The 16,541-nt window shown below is 34.4% G+C and overlaps 3 protein-coding genes and 1 long non-coding RNA gene across 4 annotated transcripts; 2 read left to right on the top strand and 2 right to left on the bottom strand.

Moving 5' to 3' along the window:
• The first annotated feature begins 229 nt into the window (after positions 1 to 229).
• LOC108450986 (MDIS1-interacting receptor like kinase 2-like) lies at positions 230 to 3,597 on the top strand. Its single transcript, XM_017748737.2, has 2 exons — positions 230 to 2,693; positions 2,865 to 3,597. Exons 1-2 carry the CDS (start codon positions 518 to 520, stop codon positions 3,167 to 3,169), a joined length of 2,481 nt encoding a protein of 826 aa, XP_017604226.2. The 5' UTR covers positions 230 to 517; the 3' UTR covers positions 3,170 to 3,597.
• Positions 3,598 to 4,066: 469 nt separating this feature from the next.
• Positions 4,067 to 8,829, bottom strand: LOC108450044 (fumarylacetoacetase-like). Its single transcript, XM_017747473.2, has 14 exons — positions 8,282 to 8,829; positions 7,893 to 7,971; positions 7,593 to 7,651; positions 7,375 to 7,499; positions 7,187 to 7,261; positions 7,002 to 7,077; positions 6,814 to 6,913; positions 6,666 to 6,725; positions 6,269 to 6,339; positions 6,083 to 6,145; positions 5,843 to 5,907; positions 5,513 to 5,609; positions 4,767 to 4,892; positions 4,067 to 4,331 (listed from the first exon to the last, which is right to left on the bottom strand). Exons 1-14 carry the CDS (start codon positions 8,483 to 8,485, stop codon positions 4,269 to 4,271), a joined length of 1,263 nt encoding a protein of 420 aa, XP_017602962.2. The 5' UTR covers positions 8,486 to 8,829; the 3' UTR covers positions 4,067 to 4,268.
• Positions 8,830 to 9,530: 701 nt separating this feature from the next.
• On the top strand, positions 9,531 to 11,808 carry LOC128293280 (uncharacterized). Its single transcript, XR_008283451.1, has 3 exons — positions 9,531 to 9,649; positions 10,666 to 10,739; positions 11,554 to 11,808. It is a non-coding gene; the product is annotated as an uncharacterized LOC128293280 (long non-coding RNA).
• Positions 11,809 to 13,578: 1,770 nt separating this feature from the next.
• On the bottom strand, positions 13,579 to 15,037 carry LOC108450378 (mavicyanin-like). Its single transcript, XM_017747972.2, has 2 exons — positions 14,586 to 15,037; positions 13,579 to 14,106 (listed from the first exon to the last, which is right to left on the bottom strand). Exons 1-2 carry the CDS (start codon positions 14,755 to 14,757, stop codon positions 13,763 to 13,765), a joined length of 516 nt encoding a protein of 171 aa, XP_017603461.1. The 5' UTR covers positions 14,758 to 15,037; the 3' UTR covers positions 13,579 to 13,762.
• Positions 15,038 to 16,541: the final 1,504 nt, after the last annotated feature.

Genomic DNA, 16,541 nt, shown 5'->3' with positions numbered 1-16,541 from the left:
TTGGAGATTTCTAACATGAAAATGATGATGAGAAAATAGTCTTCAGTTATCAGCCTTGTAAATAAAGGGTCTTCCTGGTAGGTATTAGGTAGTCTCACAACTCAGCCTGAGTTAACTCGTATCATTCGTTAAGCAAATAATGGCCTACTTACTGAAACGTTTTTCATTTTTACTGCTCTCTCTCTGGTATGTAAGAGCAGTGGAGCTGTTGGAAGCAAAAGCTCTTCTTAGATGGAAAGAGAATCTCCCAAATCAATCCTCTCTCCAAACATGGACACTTGCAGTAAACAACGAAAACCTTACCAGTCCATGTAACTGGTTTGGAATTTCATGCGACAATGCTGGAAGCATAATAGGAATTAACCTTGCAAGCTCACGTATTAGAGGTAATCTTAGTAACTTGGATTTCTCGTACTTCCCCAACCTCACTTGTCTAAACCTCAGTTCCAATGTTCTCTCTGGTCCAATCCCATCCGAGCTAGGCTCACTTTCAAAACTAACCCACCTCAATCTCTCCATGAATTATCTTTCTGGTTTTTTTCCTCTTTCGTTAGCCAACCTGAGTCAAATTTCATTGCTTTATGTGGGCAATAACTTGATCAGCGGCGAGCTAGACCCACGATTATTCTCCAACTGGAACAGGCTTCAATTTCTTGAGCTCCACAACAACAACTTCACTGGGATGATTCCTTCGGAAATTGGCCTGCTTGTTAACCTCGTGGAGCTAGCTTTGTCTAGCAATCATTTCCATGGTTTTGTTCCATCAGCAATAGGGAACCTTACAAACTTGGATGCCTTGGCTTTACATCGAAACCATCTTTCAGGTCCAATCCCTTCATCTTTTGGTAACTTGACCGAATTAACAATGTTGTTTTTACACCAGAATGAGTTTTCTGGAACCTTCCCTCATAGTTTACTCAACTGTAATCTTCTTGTTGAATTGCTGCTGTTCACGAATCGGCTTTCGGGTTTTGTACCTCAAGGATTAGCAAACCTCACTTCTTTAAGAGAATTGCATTTGAGTGAAAACAACTTTTCAGGTCCCTTACCACAAGTCTGTCAAGGTGCAAAGCTTCAGCTTTTCACTGCAGCGTTCAACAACTTTACAGGTCCCATCCCGAAGAGCTTGCGGAACTGTACCAGCCTCGTCCGAGTACGGCTCCACAACAACCAGCTTTCGGGATCTTTGGACCGAGACTTTGGAGTTTATCCGAATCTGAATTACTTGGAGTTGAGCCACAATAGATTGGAAGGGTTGCTTTCAGCTAAATGGGGAGGATGCAGAAACCTGGAACAATTAAAAGTTGCTGGTAATATGATCAAAGGAGAGATACCTGAAGAATTCGGCAAGTTGAATCGACTAGCGGTACTCGATCTTTCTTCGAACCAACTTGTTGGAAATATACCAAAAGTATTGGGCAGATTAACCTCTCTGTACTTCCTCAACTTGAGCAATAACCAATTATCAGATGTGATGCCACTTGAGATTGGAAAGCTCTCGAGTCTTGAGGATCTTGATCTTTCAGAAAACAAGCTGAATGGGCAAATTCCAGGACAACTTGGTGAATGCTTGAAGCTACATAATTTGTTCTTGAGAAAGAACTATTTCAATGGGTCTATCCCATTCCAGCTTGGTTCTCTAGCTTTGCAGGGTTCACTTGATCTTAGTCAAAATTTGCTCACACAGCAGATACCTCCCGAGCTAGCAAAGTTCACCATGTTGGAACATTTAAACGTCTCACACAACATGCTGTCAGGTTCAATCCCCTCTTTATTCGGTACAATGACTAGCTTAACGTCGATTGACTTCTCGTACAATGACTTGGAAGGACCGGTTCCTGACAGTGGGTTCTTTCGCCGTGCTTCACCTGCCGCATTCAGCAACAACAAAAACCTATGCGGTGAAGTCCTAGGTTTGAAGCCCTGCAGTAATACATCAGTGGAGAAGGAAACTCATAAGAAAAATCACAATGTTCCGATAATCATTGTCAGTGCTTCTTTATCATGGTTGATACTTTATTTAGCCCTGTTTATTCTGTATGCACTCTCCCGAAGAGCAAAAAGGAGCAGAGAGTCGAAGGAAGCTATGGTATCGGAGGCCAGAAATCCACTCTCGATTTTGAACTACGACGGGAAGATTGTGTATGAAGATATAATCGAAGCTACCGAGAGTTTTGATGAAAAGTATTGTATTGGGTCTGGTGGAAGTGGAAGAGTGTATAAAGCAAAGTTAACACTAGGACCTGTTCTGGCCATCAAGAAACTATTGTGTCTGGGCGGGGAACAGATGGAGAAACTGAGAAGTTTTACCAACGAGATCCGAGCATTAACAGAAATACGCCACAAAAACATAGTCAAGTTTTACGGATTTTGTTGCCACGGGCCGCACAAGTTCCTGGTTTATGATTATATCGAGAGAGGAAGCCTAGCTGATGTGCTAAGGGATGATATGAAAGCCAAAGAATTGGAGTGGAGCAAAAGGATCAAACTTGTGAAGGATGTAGCAAATGGCTTGTCCTATATGCATCATGACTGCGTACAGTCAATAATTCATAGAGACATATCAAGCAAGAATGTATTGTTGAATGATGAGTACGAGGCCTGCATTTCGGATTTCGGCACTGCTAAGATTCTGAACTCCGATTCGTCTAATGTAACAGTCCTTGCAGGCACATTAGGATATGTTGCTCCAGGTAATTTAAGCCTCTCTATGCACTCCATTTTCTGCTTCTCTATTGTATCTAAACTGTCTGATTGGCATGGAAGGTTCTTACAAGTTTCCGACTCTGGCATCCAGATATAGAAGTTATTTAAATTAAACTGAAGGGTTGATAGGTTTTTTTTTTTTTTGGTGGTGGATGCAGAGTTAGCTTACACAGTTAGCGCGACGGAAAAATGTGATGTCTACAGTTTTGGTGTTGTGGCCTTGGAAGTGATGATGGGGAAACATCCAGCGGAGCTTGTTTCTGTTCTGAATTCATGTTTGGATCAAAAGGATATACAACTAATACTAGACCCTCGTATTCGAACTCCCGCAGATGAAGAAACCGCTCTGGAAGTTGCTTCTATAGTGAGGCATGCTGTGTCCTGTATATGTGTTGAACCAAAATCTAGGCCCACCATGCGATGGGTTTCCCAAGCACTATCAGAAGCTCGAACCAATGTTTGAAGGATGTTATACAAAATTTGCTCTTTAAAATAAAAAATCTCTTTCCATGGAGTCATTGAGAACTAGCTGACCAGTAAATAATGCCACTTTCTTGGATCATGTCAAACCGGGGTATGGTATTGTCATCTTTTCCTGGTACTACTGCTGCAAAAGAGATTCTTATATGAAGAGATCCTAGATTAGGATATGCAAAAGGAAAGACGCGTCAAAGTGACAAAATCTTGGAGGATTGGTGAATGTAAAAAAGGACGATATCAATATTATACTCACTGTAATTGTGTCACATAACTTAAGAAAATAATACTACCTTACAAGTCATTAGACCATGATAGTGACAAATATTAATAAAAATATTTTATGAGTATTTATCAATTATCAAAGACCATATGTTTAATGATAGTATTAATTAAATAAAGAATTTTCAATAATTCTTTTTACATCTTAATTAATCTTCTCTATCAACTCCAATTTATATGATCTAGTTTCCACTTTTCAGGATTAATGGAACACTTTAGGCAACTTGACCTAGAAAATATATGAAGGAAAATGGATTTTTGTACCCAAATCATAAACTCCATGACCCATCAATCTGGAATATTTGGTGAAAATTTGCGTAACGAATTATCTCACTCTATAAATATAGTTACCATAAAGAAGTAGGATTTGCGTTGGCTCTGTGGATGAGGGATTCAAATAAATGAAATGGGAAAGGGTTCAAGTGCAAAGGTAGACTTCAATGTAGGGGATGTGAAAGTGGTTTGATCATTGCGAATTTATGTGTCACGTTGAGGTATGGAATCAACCAGCCAACGAATGGTCCTTCAACTTCAACTGTAGTATATAGCCCTAGTGTGTTTAAGTGCTTAGTTTTCCTTCAAAAATTAATAAATAAAAAAGTTGGCTCTGCTAGCTAGTAAATATTATTACTTATTGGGCAAACCCAAGTTCCAGCATACCATCAAGTACTACAACTATATTAACATCGTAGGAGAGATCAATCAACACATATACAACAAACACACCATTTCATCAGCTCTCTGAATTCCCAGTAAGATCTCTTTTAAATCAACGACGACTTGAGTGAGTGGCACGTGATTCCTCAATCGCGTGGTGGGATAATCTTACCAGCACAGGTTCCAAAACCAACGTTGTAACCATCTCCCTGTATGCAATTTATAATTCAGAAATCAATCACTCTATACTACTCCACATATTCCTGTTCCTCCTATTGGAGGTAAAAGATTTTGGGAAACAATACATGACCATGACTTTAACATCAAATGACTCCACGTTCTATATGGTAACTTTCACTTTCAGCACGGATTTGGAGATAAACAAATTTAAGTTCTCGAGCTCAAACCTTAGATTCTAAACCCCACCATACTAAGCTTCTGAATTCCATAATTTTAAATCCCATCACTACCAAAACTTCAACCAATAACCCAGAACCAGAAAGATCCTAAAATATTGTGGTTTTATTTCAGCTGTTTAAAATTCCTTCAAGGCCAAAGACTCGAGCCTATCTATAAATTGCATGATAGGGAGATAAATGAGTTTCCAACTTAGTTTTAAAAACCATGTGGAACACAGGAAGTACCTTGCAGCAACCAGAGAAGATTACTTCATCTCCATCTTCTAAGAATTTTCGAGTTGTCCCATTTAATGGCAATGGTTTTTGTCCATTCCATGTTAGTTCCAGCAAACATCCAAATGATTCAAATTCCTGCCCAAAATATAAGAGGCTGAACTTTAAGCAAACAGTACCAGACTCATTTATAGTTATTGCTTGAAGAATAAAAAACATCAGACACAGTATGACCGAATAATCATCATATTGTGACTCACATACCAAACAAGCAGCATGATCAACACTATACCAGAACTGACTCTCAGTTATTTTTCACTTCATCCAAGGCAATTGACATAAATACAGAAAACTATTGGAATATTCAAGGAAGGATTACATGCATCACTTTAACCCAACTCTCAGTAGCATAACCATTCTATTCAATAAAAACTCAACTCTTAGTTTTCCAAAAAAAAATCAATGCAACTCTTCCATCTCATACTTTGCTTTAAAGGTAGTTGCAATAAATAATTAAGAGAATTGGTTTAAATGAGCTTTTTCTCAGGGAATGGCCAAATGTAATGTCCAAAGACCCATTTGGCTGTCTTATTCAGTGCATTGAAAGAACACCAGAGGCTAGGAGCAGTTGATTAAGTTTGAGAAATTTCTAACACATAAACAGATTCATTACTTGTGCATGTTTGTGTGTGGATTGGTAGATACATACATACAAATGAAAAAGGATACAAAAATGAAAGGTAATGTACTAAACATACAGGCCCACTAATGGTCCCAGTTCCAAGGATATCGCCTGGCCTCAGGTTGCAACCATTGATTGTGTGGTGTGCTACTTGTTGAGTCACTGTCCAATATCTGTTACAAGAGTTCAACAAAAATCAGCATATATTTGAAAAGCAACAAATCAGCATATTAAGTACAACAAGAGATGCAACATCTTCAAGTTCAAAAAATACTCAAATTTTCTCCCAACATCAAATAATGAAACAATTTGATTCTTTCTTTCGTGACATCATAAGGGAAAAGGCAGCTATCATCTGAAAGGACTTTCAAAAGAATAAGAGCAGCAGTGAAGTGGAATCCCTTACAGGTTCTTGAAATTACTTCTAGTAACCACGCATGAATCATTTTGTCCAGAAGGTTTAATTTGAACCTAGAATCAAGAAACAAGTTCACCTTGAAAATTTTATAAAATTTAAGCACCCGTAACTCAATAGCAAGAAAATAACTTAAATTCATGATACTACAAACACATCATATCAAACCAGGAAACATCCAATAAAATAACTAGTGAAATACTGAAAATCAAGAGGTAAGCCGGATTCTACCTCCAATTCAATATCATAGTTTTTGGATATTTTCTCTGCCAAATATGGCAATGGATGGGGATCCTGAAATGCAGAACATGCAGTTTTAGTTAGTTCACTAAAAGAACCACCATGAAAGAAAATTAGGGAAAAAAGATAGAAACTCAAATGGCTTTAAGATCTAAGACCCCCAGTATAGATACCTACCTGCTTAGGAGCATCACATGCAAAAGGTTCAAGAGCATCAAGTGTCACAATCCAAGGGGATATTGTAGTACCTAAAAGATGATGGAAATAAAGTAAATCCAAGCTGTAACAACCTGTGGGCTCAAGAAAAGATACAGCCCATGCACAATCTTCACTAGCCTACCTACTTTTAGTCCAGTAGAATCCATGACTTCCCCAGATTTATCTAATCTTTTCTCACCAAAATTAAGATGGTTAAGAGATTCATTCCCTTATATTGGATTATATATTGATTCCTTACTATCTTGTTCATTAATTTGGGTCCCCCTTTCAAAATAAGCTGTGGATTTGCCATGAGTAATTAGACATACTGTTTGTAGCCTTAACTCAAAAGAAAAGCAGGAATACATTGTCTTACCAAAACTCTTTCCTAGAAAGGGTCCAAGAGGAACATATTCCCATGCTTGAACATCTCGAGCTGCCAAAACCAAATGTGTATTAAATATGGTATTCAAAAAGGGGGGAAAATGAGGATGATGAAGTGAAGCAACAAAAGGTAATTATACCACTCCAGTCGTTCATCAAGACAAGTCCAAAGATATGATCTGCAGCCTCATTAACATCTATGGCTTTCCCTAATTCATTTCCTGGACCAACCACAGCAGCCTGCCAGTTTGGTAAGAACCTATGTCAGAAAAAAATTTATAGCAAGGTAAAATGAGACAATAACATGACAGTAAAACAAAATGCTGACCATTTCAAGTTCAAAATCTAGCTTCAATGAAGGTCCAAAATATGGTGGAGATTGACCTGTTGGATAGCCTTGACCCCTAGAAGGATATAGAATTAAGCCAGTTAGTGTCTACAGCTGAGTGGACAGTTCTTCTAGTATCCCAGTCACTAACTGCAATATATGGAACAAGTTATTGAACTTCTAACCTTGGTCTATTAATGTTTGTTCCAGAGATGACAATAGATGATGCTCGCCCATGATAGGCAATAGGAAGATGGAACCTGAATAGTGCACAATCATCATGCTTCCAAGTGAGAGAAGGTATGATATATAAAGCTTTTCATTCAAACAAGTTCTCACTGTTTATTTGTCAAAACTTTAAAAATCAGCATACCAGTTTTGTGGAATTGCGTTTTGAGGTCCACGAAATATGGTCCCACAATTCTTTGCATGATGCATGGATGAATAAAAGTCTGTGTAGTCTCCAATTTCCATAGGAATAACCATTTCTACCTTGCTCTAAAGAAGCATGAATAAACTGAAACATTAGGAAATTGAACAACAAACATCTTCATTCAGATCCTGTATTGGAACTTATGTGTATATTCTTACAATCGGCACAAGTGACTTCTGCCTCAAGTCTGCATTATCACGCAAGGTTGGCTCCGTAGCTGCAAGATCCAATAAGTGTCAACCGTTCCCTTCCATATCTCAGAAATGTATTTTCATTTCAGTTGAAAACAATATTGTGCTTTTGAAGGACCAAAATACGGCAACTTCAATAATATTAAGTATAGCTCATGCTATCGCCTATTGGTATAATCTTCACCAGTTAACCTCAATCCATTACATGTTTAAACCAAAAAAAAAAAAAAAAAAAAAGATAAGAGGATAAGTAAGTCTTTAACATACATGACAAAAGCTTTTGAAGAGTAGCACGAGCTTCCTTCCAAGCAGGCCGTCCCAGCGCCAAAAATTTGTTCAGAGTAGGCTGGCACCACCAAAACCAACCAAATAGCAAGAAATTGATTTAGCTTAAAGTTCTCAACAAAAAAAAAAAAAAAAGTAATAATAATATAGAGTTTCATTATCTAGGCAACATCAACAACTCATAATCTTATTTCGCAACTTGATTATGTGATTAATAACGTGAATTAGGCTACGACGATAATTTCAACTACCAATTTTATGGTTAGTTACGATTCAAACAAGAAGCTTTACTTGTACAATTTATGTAATAACTGCCAATTATGAACTGAGCTACCTCTCAAGGTGAAGAGAAGGAGAATTGAGAAACGAACCTGCAGAAAGCAATCGGAAGCGGCGAGTATAGGGCCGTTGAAAAGACCGGCTTTGGCGATCTCGGAGAGATCTACTACATAGTCACCAATAGCGGTGGCGAGACGGGCAGGTGCTGTACGATGGGCTTTAAAAGCTCCATACGGAAGGTTTTGGATGGAGAAGTGGGAGTCTGGAAGGACTTGAATGAATGATTCCAAAGCCATGAATGTATACGAAACGGCGTTGCAGATAAAGGGGCAAAGGTGAAGCAGAAGCAGACTAGCAGAAGCCGAGAGAAGGGGAGAAAACGAGAGTCAAAAGGAGATGACCAGAAAGATAATCGCAGTGTCCGGTTGGAATGATTTTATTTTGATAATATATAAAAATTATTTTCCACACTCTTCTGCTCGGTTTTTAGTTGATCTTAGTTAATGTGCTAAAATAAAAATAAAATAAAATAATTAAAGATTGCCTCTTCCTTTTTGTGACATGAAAAATGGGACAGCAACAGAAGAACCATGATTCTTTACCAAAATTTAATTTCTACAACTGTGTTTGTTCATGATGCGTATTTCTTATTTAAATCAATTTATTTATAATTACTTTTTTATTGAAATTTAATTAAATTACTTAATAAAACAGCAATGACTAAATTTTATACGGCCTCCTTTAGGTACAAAGAAACGAATCGAGAAAAGATTACTACACAAAAGTTTTAATTGAGATGATATTATTCATTAGTTAAGTCTTTAACTTAGTGTGCAATAATAAAAGATAATATCTTCTTGTAAAGTAATATATTGTTTTGAAAATATTTATTTATTTGTCACTTTAACTTTATCACATTAAAAAAATATATTATTCATTTTATAAAGTAATTTAACACGTGTTGCATGTGTTTTGTAACAACCTAAAATCCGTGGGCACCAGAAAAGTGTGTTATCGGGCCTCCATCTTAGTGAAATAAGTTCGAAAATAATTATTAAAAATATTTATGAGTCTAGTAGTGTGTTTAATTAGGTTTTAATTAAGTAAATTTAGCTTAATTTAGAGTAATTAGTAAAAAGGATTAAATTGAATAAGGATAAAAGTTTAATTATAGATTAAAGAAAAAATTAGAAGGACTTAAAGAGGTAATTAAACCATTTCCTATAGCTGAGGCGGTTTAACTGGAAAATATCAAAGATTTTATTGATTAAAAATATATATATTTATTTAATAATTAAGTATATTATATTATAATATATTATATTATTATTATATATAAAAGAAACAAATAAGTTAAAAGAAACAGAATGAAAGCAAACGAAACAGAGAAGAACAGGGGAGAAAGAAAGGAAAGAAGAAAGAAAAGGGGAAATAAGGTTTATGAAGCTTGGAGTTAATTGGTAAGCTCAATCAAGTCTTTTTCTCATAATTTTGATATTTTAGAAGTCTTAAAACAAGTTTTTGATGAAATTAAGTTGTTAGTTTGGAAGTTCTTAGGTTTTTAAACAAAGTTCATGTTGAATAAAATGATGAAATAGGGGTTTAATTGAATGAAATTCAAGTTAGAATAGATATAAGGATTGAATTGCAAAGTAAGCTATAAGTTTTGTGTTTTAGGGATTAAGTTGAGGAAAATTCGGAATTAAGAAAATATGTTGAAAATTTAATAGTTAAATTTGAGTTTAAATGAAATTTGAATAGGAATAAGGTGTGAATTGGTGTTATAAATTTGGTTATTAACATTTTACATCAAAACAGTTTTGGGAAGTAGCAATAGTCTGACTTTGAAAATTCACTAAAAATTTTATAAATTGAACTAGAGGATGAAAAAAATATGTAATTAAAGCTTATTGAGTCTAGTTTCTTATAGTAGAAACAGTGTAAGCAATTAATTGATGAAGCAAGAGATATTTGGAGTTTTGTAATACTGGTTTGGGGTGATTTCGAGATGCCCTGTTTTAACTTTGAAAAATCATTAAAAATTGTACAAAAATTATTATGGAGTGTAATTTATATATATGAACTCCTTAATGAATCTAGTTTCAAAATAAATAAACAAGAACCTTATTCGAGTTCTGTACAATGAGATAATTTATTTTTAGTAGAGAGAGGTCAGAACTGTCAAATGAAATAACAGGGGAGTATTTAACGAATAAACTGTATTAAATGGCTAGACCAAAAATTCTGAAAATTTTATGGTTAGAAGATATATGAATCTAGTTTTAAGGAAAATTTACGGATATTAATTTGGAGTTTCGTAGCTCAAGATATAAATAATTTAGTAACAATGACTCAAGTAGACAGCTTAATGGTGAAATTATATATATACATTAAAAATGGTTAAATTTGCATGTTTAGGCTCATGAATTAAATTGAATCATGTTGTATTAATGATTATAAATTATTATTTTCGTAGCCAACAAAGAACCTGAAGCATCAGCATCGAAAGGAAAGGAGAAAGTCATCGAGGACTAAAACGGGAGAATTACGGTGTGTATTACTATAATTCGAATTTTAATTATTATTGATTGCTGAATTTTTTTTATTGTTATGTATGGTAAGTAAGACTTGAGGTAAGTATGTGAAATTGATATGAATATTGAGTGAAAATGAAAGTGATGCAAATTGAATCAAATTGAATTGAATAAGTGAATTGTGGAATATGTAATTATTTGAAAAGCTTATTGATTGAAAAATGATTGGTGATTTGAATGGTGAATTGAAAGTGATATAGGATTGAGAAAGTGAATTGAGTACCCTATTAACTAGTCGGGCTGAGTCGGATATAGTTGGCATGCCATAGGATTGGAAGTGTTCAGGGATACTTCGACCTCGAGTCGATGAGACACTGGGTGTCACTATATTTCTTCGGATAGATTCGATGAGGTACTGGGTACCAACTTTACTTCGGCTAGGCCGATGAGACACTGGGTGTCAACTATTACTTGAACTATCCGATGAGGCCTTGGGTGCCATATTGGTGTGTTTGGTTGGATCCGTGTATCCGCCAAAGTCCGAGTTACGTTAATAGGGTGAAAAATTGAAATGTGAATTTGAGGCATTGAAATGAGAAGAATTACAAACTGAAATTGGAATTGTGATAATAAGATAAAAGCATGAAATGTATATTCATAAGTGATATAAATTTAAATTTGAGAAAATACATTGATTTATGAATTAGTACATATGACATTAATTTTTAGGTATTTAAATATTTATGTTTTTACTATTGTTGATATAATTTGATTTATAGTAATACCACTGAGTATATCCATACTCAGCGTACGGTTGTTTCCGTGCGCAGGTTAGTAGAAGTCAAGTGTCCCGGTTTAGCATCCAGAATATTCCCGACTCCAACACAAATTTGGTGATGTATATTTTTCTTTTGGGTAAAGGTGGCATGTACATAGGTGTTATATAGTCACTTGAATATGCATATTACTTTGGGTAGTGAAGGTTGAATTATAAGATTTAGATGGTTAAATGAAATGGTAAGAAAAATATATGATATTTTGATACATGAACATTAAGTTGTTAAATGAATGAAGTTTTTAATCAATTTTGAATGATGCTATGATAGTTATTAAGTTGAAATTATGTTAATGATATAAATATTAGTTATATGAATGTGAAAAATTGGTGCTGGTTGTTTTAGTTTGAATTTGCAGGAGGTTTTAGGTAAAAATAAGCAGAAATACTGCCGAAATTTTTATAAAAAATAAAAATAAAAATAAATTCAGAATATTCGAACAAGTCCCGTTCTACTTTTAATACGTGCTTGAACTTTGAGAGTTCAAGATAGGGACTCAATTATTATATTATACTATGAAAATTTTTAATAATTGTAAATTATTAGTGAGTTGTCTGATATATCCGGTAATGCCTCATAACCTCGTTCCGGTAACGGTTTGGGGTTAGGAGGTGTTACACGTTTTCATTGGTTAGTATCTTAATTTGAGATAAAATAAAATAAAATATGTAATTTAAATATCACATTTGACAAAAATAAGTATTTAAGTAAAAGGGTTAAATCTCAAAACTATGCATTAACTTTTGATTTGATTTAATTCTTGTAAATTATTACCATCATTTTATATTTATATATTACATACATAAATAATTATATTTATCAATATAAATATAAATTAATATATTTATTTAAATGTATATAATTAAATTAAAATTAAAATTTTAAATATTTATTTAAATCACAATTAGAGTTTTAAGTTTATAATTATATCAAATTAAAATTTATATATATATAATTGCATATTAAAATTTATTGTTGCTGTAACCATGGTTTCCAAAATCCAAGTATAACCTTTGGATGTGACCAAAGATTTAAAAAAAAAAACAATCTGGAAATGGTAATAAAAGATAAAAAAAATTCATGGGATTGGCAAATGTTTTATATGAAAATAATAAATTATTAAAAAATATTAGAATTATTTATGAAATAAAAATGCATTATCAATATATTAAATATTAACCTTTTATTATTTTTTAAATAAAGTTGAAATAAAACATTAAACCCGAAGAACATGAGCGGAGCACAAATTTTAATATCCAAATTATCAATTATCAATTATCAATTTATATTTATGAAGGAATTATGCTTAATAATAGAACTGTTCATGGGTCGGGTCACCCAGCTCGACCTGAAGGCCCACCCAAAATGTGAGAGAGTTTGAGCAAAAATATAAGCCCGAAAAATGGGCTTGGACAAAAAAATAAACCTATTTAAAAGAAAAGTCAAGCCTCGGGTAAGACATTTTTTCTCGGGCTTAGTCCGACCCAAATTCACTAAATGATAAAAAATATATATTTTAATATTATTTTCTTCTGTTTTCTCCTATTTTGTTACCATTTTACTATTATATTGCTATTATTTTATTGTTATTATTTGGATATTGTATAAAACTTATTTTATTGTTAATTTTGTTATTATTTTGGAGGATTTGCTTGTTAAGTTGTAATTATTTTAGTGTTATTTAAGTATACATATTTTTTAAAATTTATTTTGATTTGTTGAAAAATATTTTTAATGTTTTAGTATTTTTTTATGTATTATATATATTTTAAAATTATATAAAAATAATAATATAAAATTAATATGACGGTCGGTTCAAGTCCAAATTTTAACATTTTTATCCGGATCAAACTTTGGTAAAATTTTAAGCCTATTTATTAGGCTCAAGCTAAATTTTTAGTTAAAGCCAACCTGACCTAGCCCAGTCTACGTACACCTCTACTTATCAACTATGTCCATGTTTTAATTGTTTGAACATTTTTTGTCCGAAAATTTAAGGGCTCTACCACTGAAGCAACATTTCCATAATCTAATATTATGGTCCTTCAAGTTCAATTCTTGAAGATATCAAGTGATACACATAATTTGAAATTTAAAGTAGATTCTCATACAACAATATAAAGCAGAAGGTAAGAACACTAGGCTTTAAAAGTCTAAAGAGGAAAAAGAGTGCAGAGAGGTCATAACTACATAACTAGTACAATTAAATAGCCATATAGCAAAGCCATAACCCAGCCAATAATAGCACGGAGCTTCCGTAAAGCCGGGCTGATCCAGAAGGAGTGGTGGGCGCCGCAGCAGCCACTGCAACTCTGGGCTTTTCGGGCTCGGGGTTCCCAAAAGGCATCACCTCCACGTGTAGCTTTAGACCGTTCTTGCAGCTCTCTTCCTTGCCGCTTACGAAATAACGGATCCCTTCCCCATCCAGTGGGATGCCATCTATGCCGTCCGTGTACATTCTTATGGGGTTGCTCACATCGCACGACTCATATTCTTCCGGGCTATTCACCTCAGCAATGCTCTCCTGTGCTGCGGCGTAGGCAAACCCTGTGCATCAGTGTAAAAAAGATCGTAGAAAAAAACGAAAATAAATTAGAGAAAAAAAGAGAATAGTGCCGATTAAAATCATGGATCTCACCAGCTTTACAGCTCGATCCTTTCATATATATATATATATATTCAAGTAACAACAGTGGGATCTTAGTATAGATTAAGGTTAAGAGTGTTTGGGTTTTGATGGGTTATAGGAGAACTTATTTCTATTTTACTCAATATTTTTGTAACCCGAATTTACAATAAGAGTTCATAGTTCGATACGAATAATTAATGCTAGGGTTTATGATGCTTTGATTTTCTTTTTTCCACACTAAAGGCAACAAAATTGAACAATGATAGATTACCGTATTAGTGTTTTTCTTTTTACTCATTCAACAAAACAATCAATTTATCATCGAAGTTGAAAGGGGCTTGTACGTGTTTCTCTATGGCAAGCTAGTTTATAAAGAAAGAGTAAAGTAAAAGCTTACAAATTTTGTCTCCAACCCTGAAGCTCCTACCGGAGGACCAAGATGCCACGTCAGAGGAAACGTCCCACCCACGGTCACCTCCGACCACATGGTGCACTTGTGCTGCACCCAATTTCCCTCCGAGGGACGCTGCCATGATAACCACAGCCATCACCATCTTCACAATCGCCATTGTCACTGAACAGCGAAACTTGGGGGGGGGGGGGGAGTTGTGCTCCCTAAAATTTTTGCTTGCTTCTTTGAGAGAAAAAAAAATGAAAAGAAAGAGTAGGTGATTGAATGAATGAATGAAGTTTGTTAAGCGCAAAAGAAGCGGTTTTTTTAGTACAATAGAGGAAAAGCCATCCTGGCAATTTCCTACACGAAACCAACAGAAGCAGATGAAGGAATGGTTGGTGTGAGCCCAAAATAAAGCTCCCTTTCAACTGCCAATGCGTTTGCCATTTGGAGTGTCCCATTTCTCCAAGGACTGGGTGTTGTCGGGTTCTTGATGCACGGCCCGTCTATTTCTTATTTTCCCCCCGAGTTACCATTCACAACTACCGTTCTAATTCAACTTTTTCTTTAAAAAAATTTGGGAATTTCATTCAATAGATTTTTCTTATACTGCAACTGCACATTGATCACATTTACCATGTCAATAAAGCAACATGATGGTCAATATTGTATAGGATGTATATACAATATGTAATCGATCATATATGTTCCTTTTATATAATATTTAAAATTATTTATAATTTTTTTAACTTATAAATAAAAAAATATATATTTTAATACAGTCAAACTTACACCTTATTATATTGATAACAATATTTATATCAATTATATAAATATTACGAAATTAAAATTACTAATACATACTAACCCAACACTGCATTAATAGCTTTTATATTGTGTGAACCTATTAAATTTTGACAGTGTACCTACACCATAGTACAGGACCATACTGACGGATGCATTAATTTATAGAACATGGTGAATTCTTTTTGCTCATCAGGCTGCTGATTTTAAACTTTTTTTATTGAGAACCCACGTGTACCTGTTACGTTTAATAATTCTGTCAAACAAAATTTTAAAATATTGTAAAAATTTCAACTCCAAATATCTTTTTAATGGTTACTCTTGTTTAATTATATACTCCTGTTTGGTCAAAAGCAGATTTTGGGTATACTATTTTCTAGTAAAGTAGTAAAACCCAAAAGCCACTCAACAAGTTCCCAAAGAGCTGGTGTATTTAATGTAGTTGAAAGCAAAGCATGTGGAGGAAACTTCAGGTCTCCTTGGAAGCATCGTCAAAAGAGCTGAGAAAAAAGGAATCGTCATTAAACAATTAGCAACCATACTTTTCGCTTTTGTCATTATGTGAGCATGGGTACATACATGGCCCAGAAGGATCCAAGTCCAACCACACCCAACACATGAGAGATCTTAGGAGTGAAATCGCTCTATGCGGTCCTCGATTCAAGCATTGTTTGGAGCCATATTTGATGTTGCCGTTTGTACTAGTAATATTTTGAACCCTGTAACTTCCTCTTTGTCCCTTCCATGGCATTTCATATACCAAATTTTGTTCCCTTGGAGTTTACCCATAGATGATCTAAGTATCCTTTTTCTTTGTTTGGATATAGGTTTCTACATCGTTGGAAGATCCGCCCAGTTGCTGCAGCTACCCCACCTTTTTTTAACTCTATACAACCGTCATCTGCAGCCCATTTTAACCCTCTATTTATGCCATTTATTTATATAGAAACCTTGAAACGTTGCTAGATAGGTTTAGACCTTAGGGTTTTTAACCTTCCACGAAGAAGATGAACCAATGGAGTAACTTTGGCCCTTAATACAAAATTTTATATTAAGAAGCCAAAGTTAAAATTATAAAAAAAATTACAAGGATTAAAGTTAAAATTTTGGTATAAAGACGGTTTAAACTGAATCATTAATTCTAAAAATTGCAAA

Source organism: Gossypium arboreum, chromosome 5 (assembly GCF_025698485.1).
Source record: "Gossypium arboreum isolate Shixiya-1 chromosome 5, ASM2569848v2, whole genome shotgun sequence".
In the NCBI taxonomy this organism is placed as follows: Eukaryota; Viridiplantae; Streptophyta; class Magnoliopsida; order Malvales; family Malvaceae; genus Gossypium; species Gossypium arboreum.
This window is presented reverse-complemented; position numbering and strand designations above follow the sequence as displayed.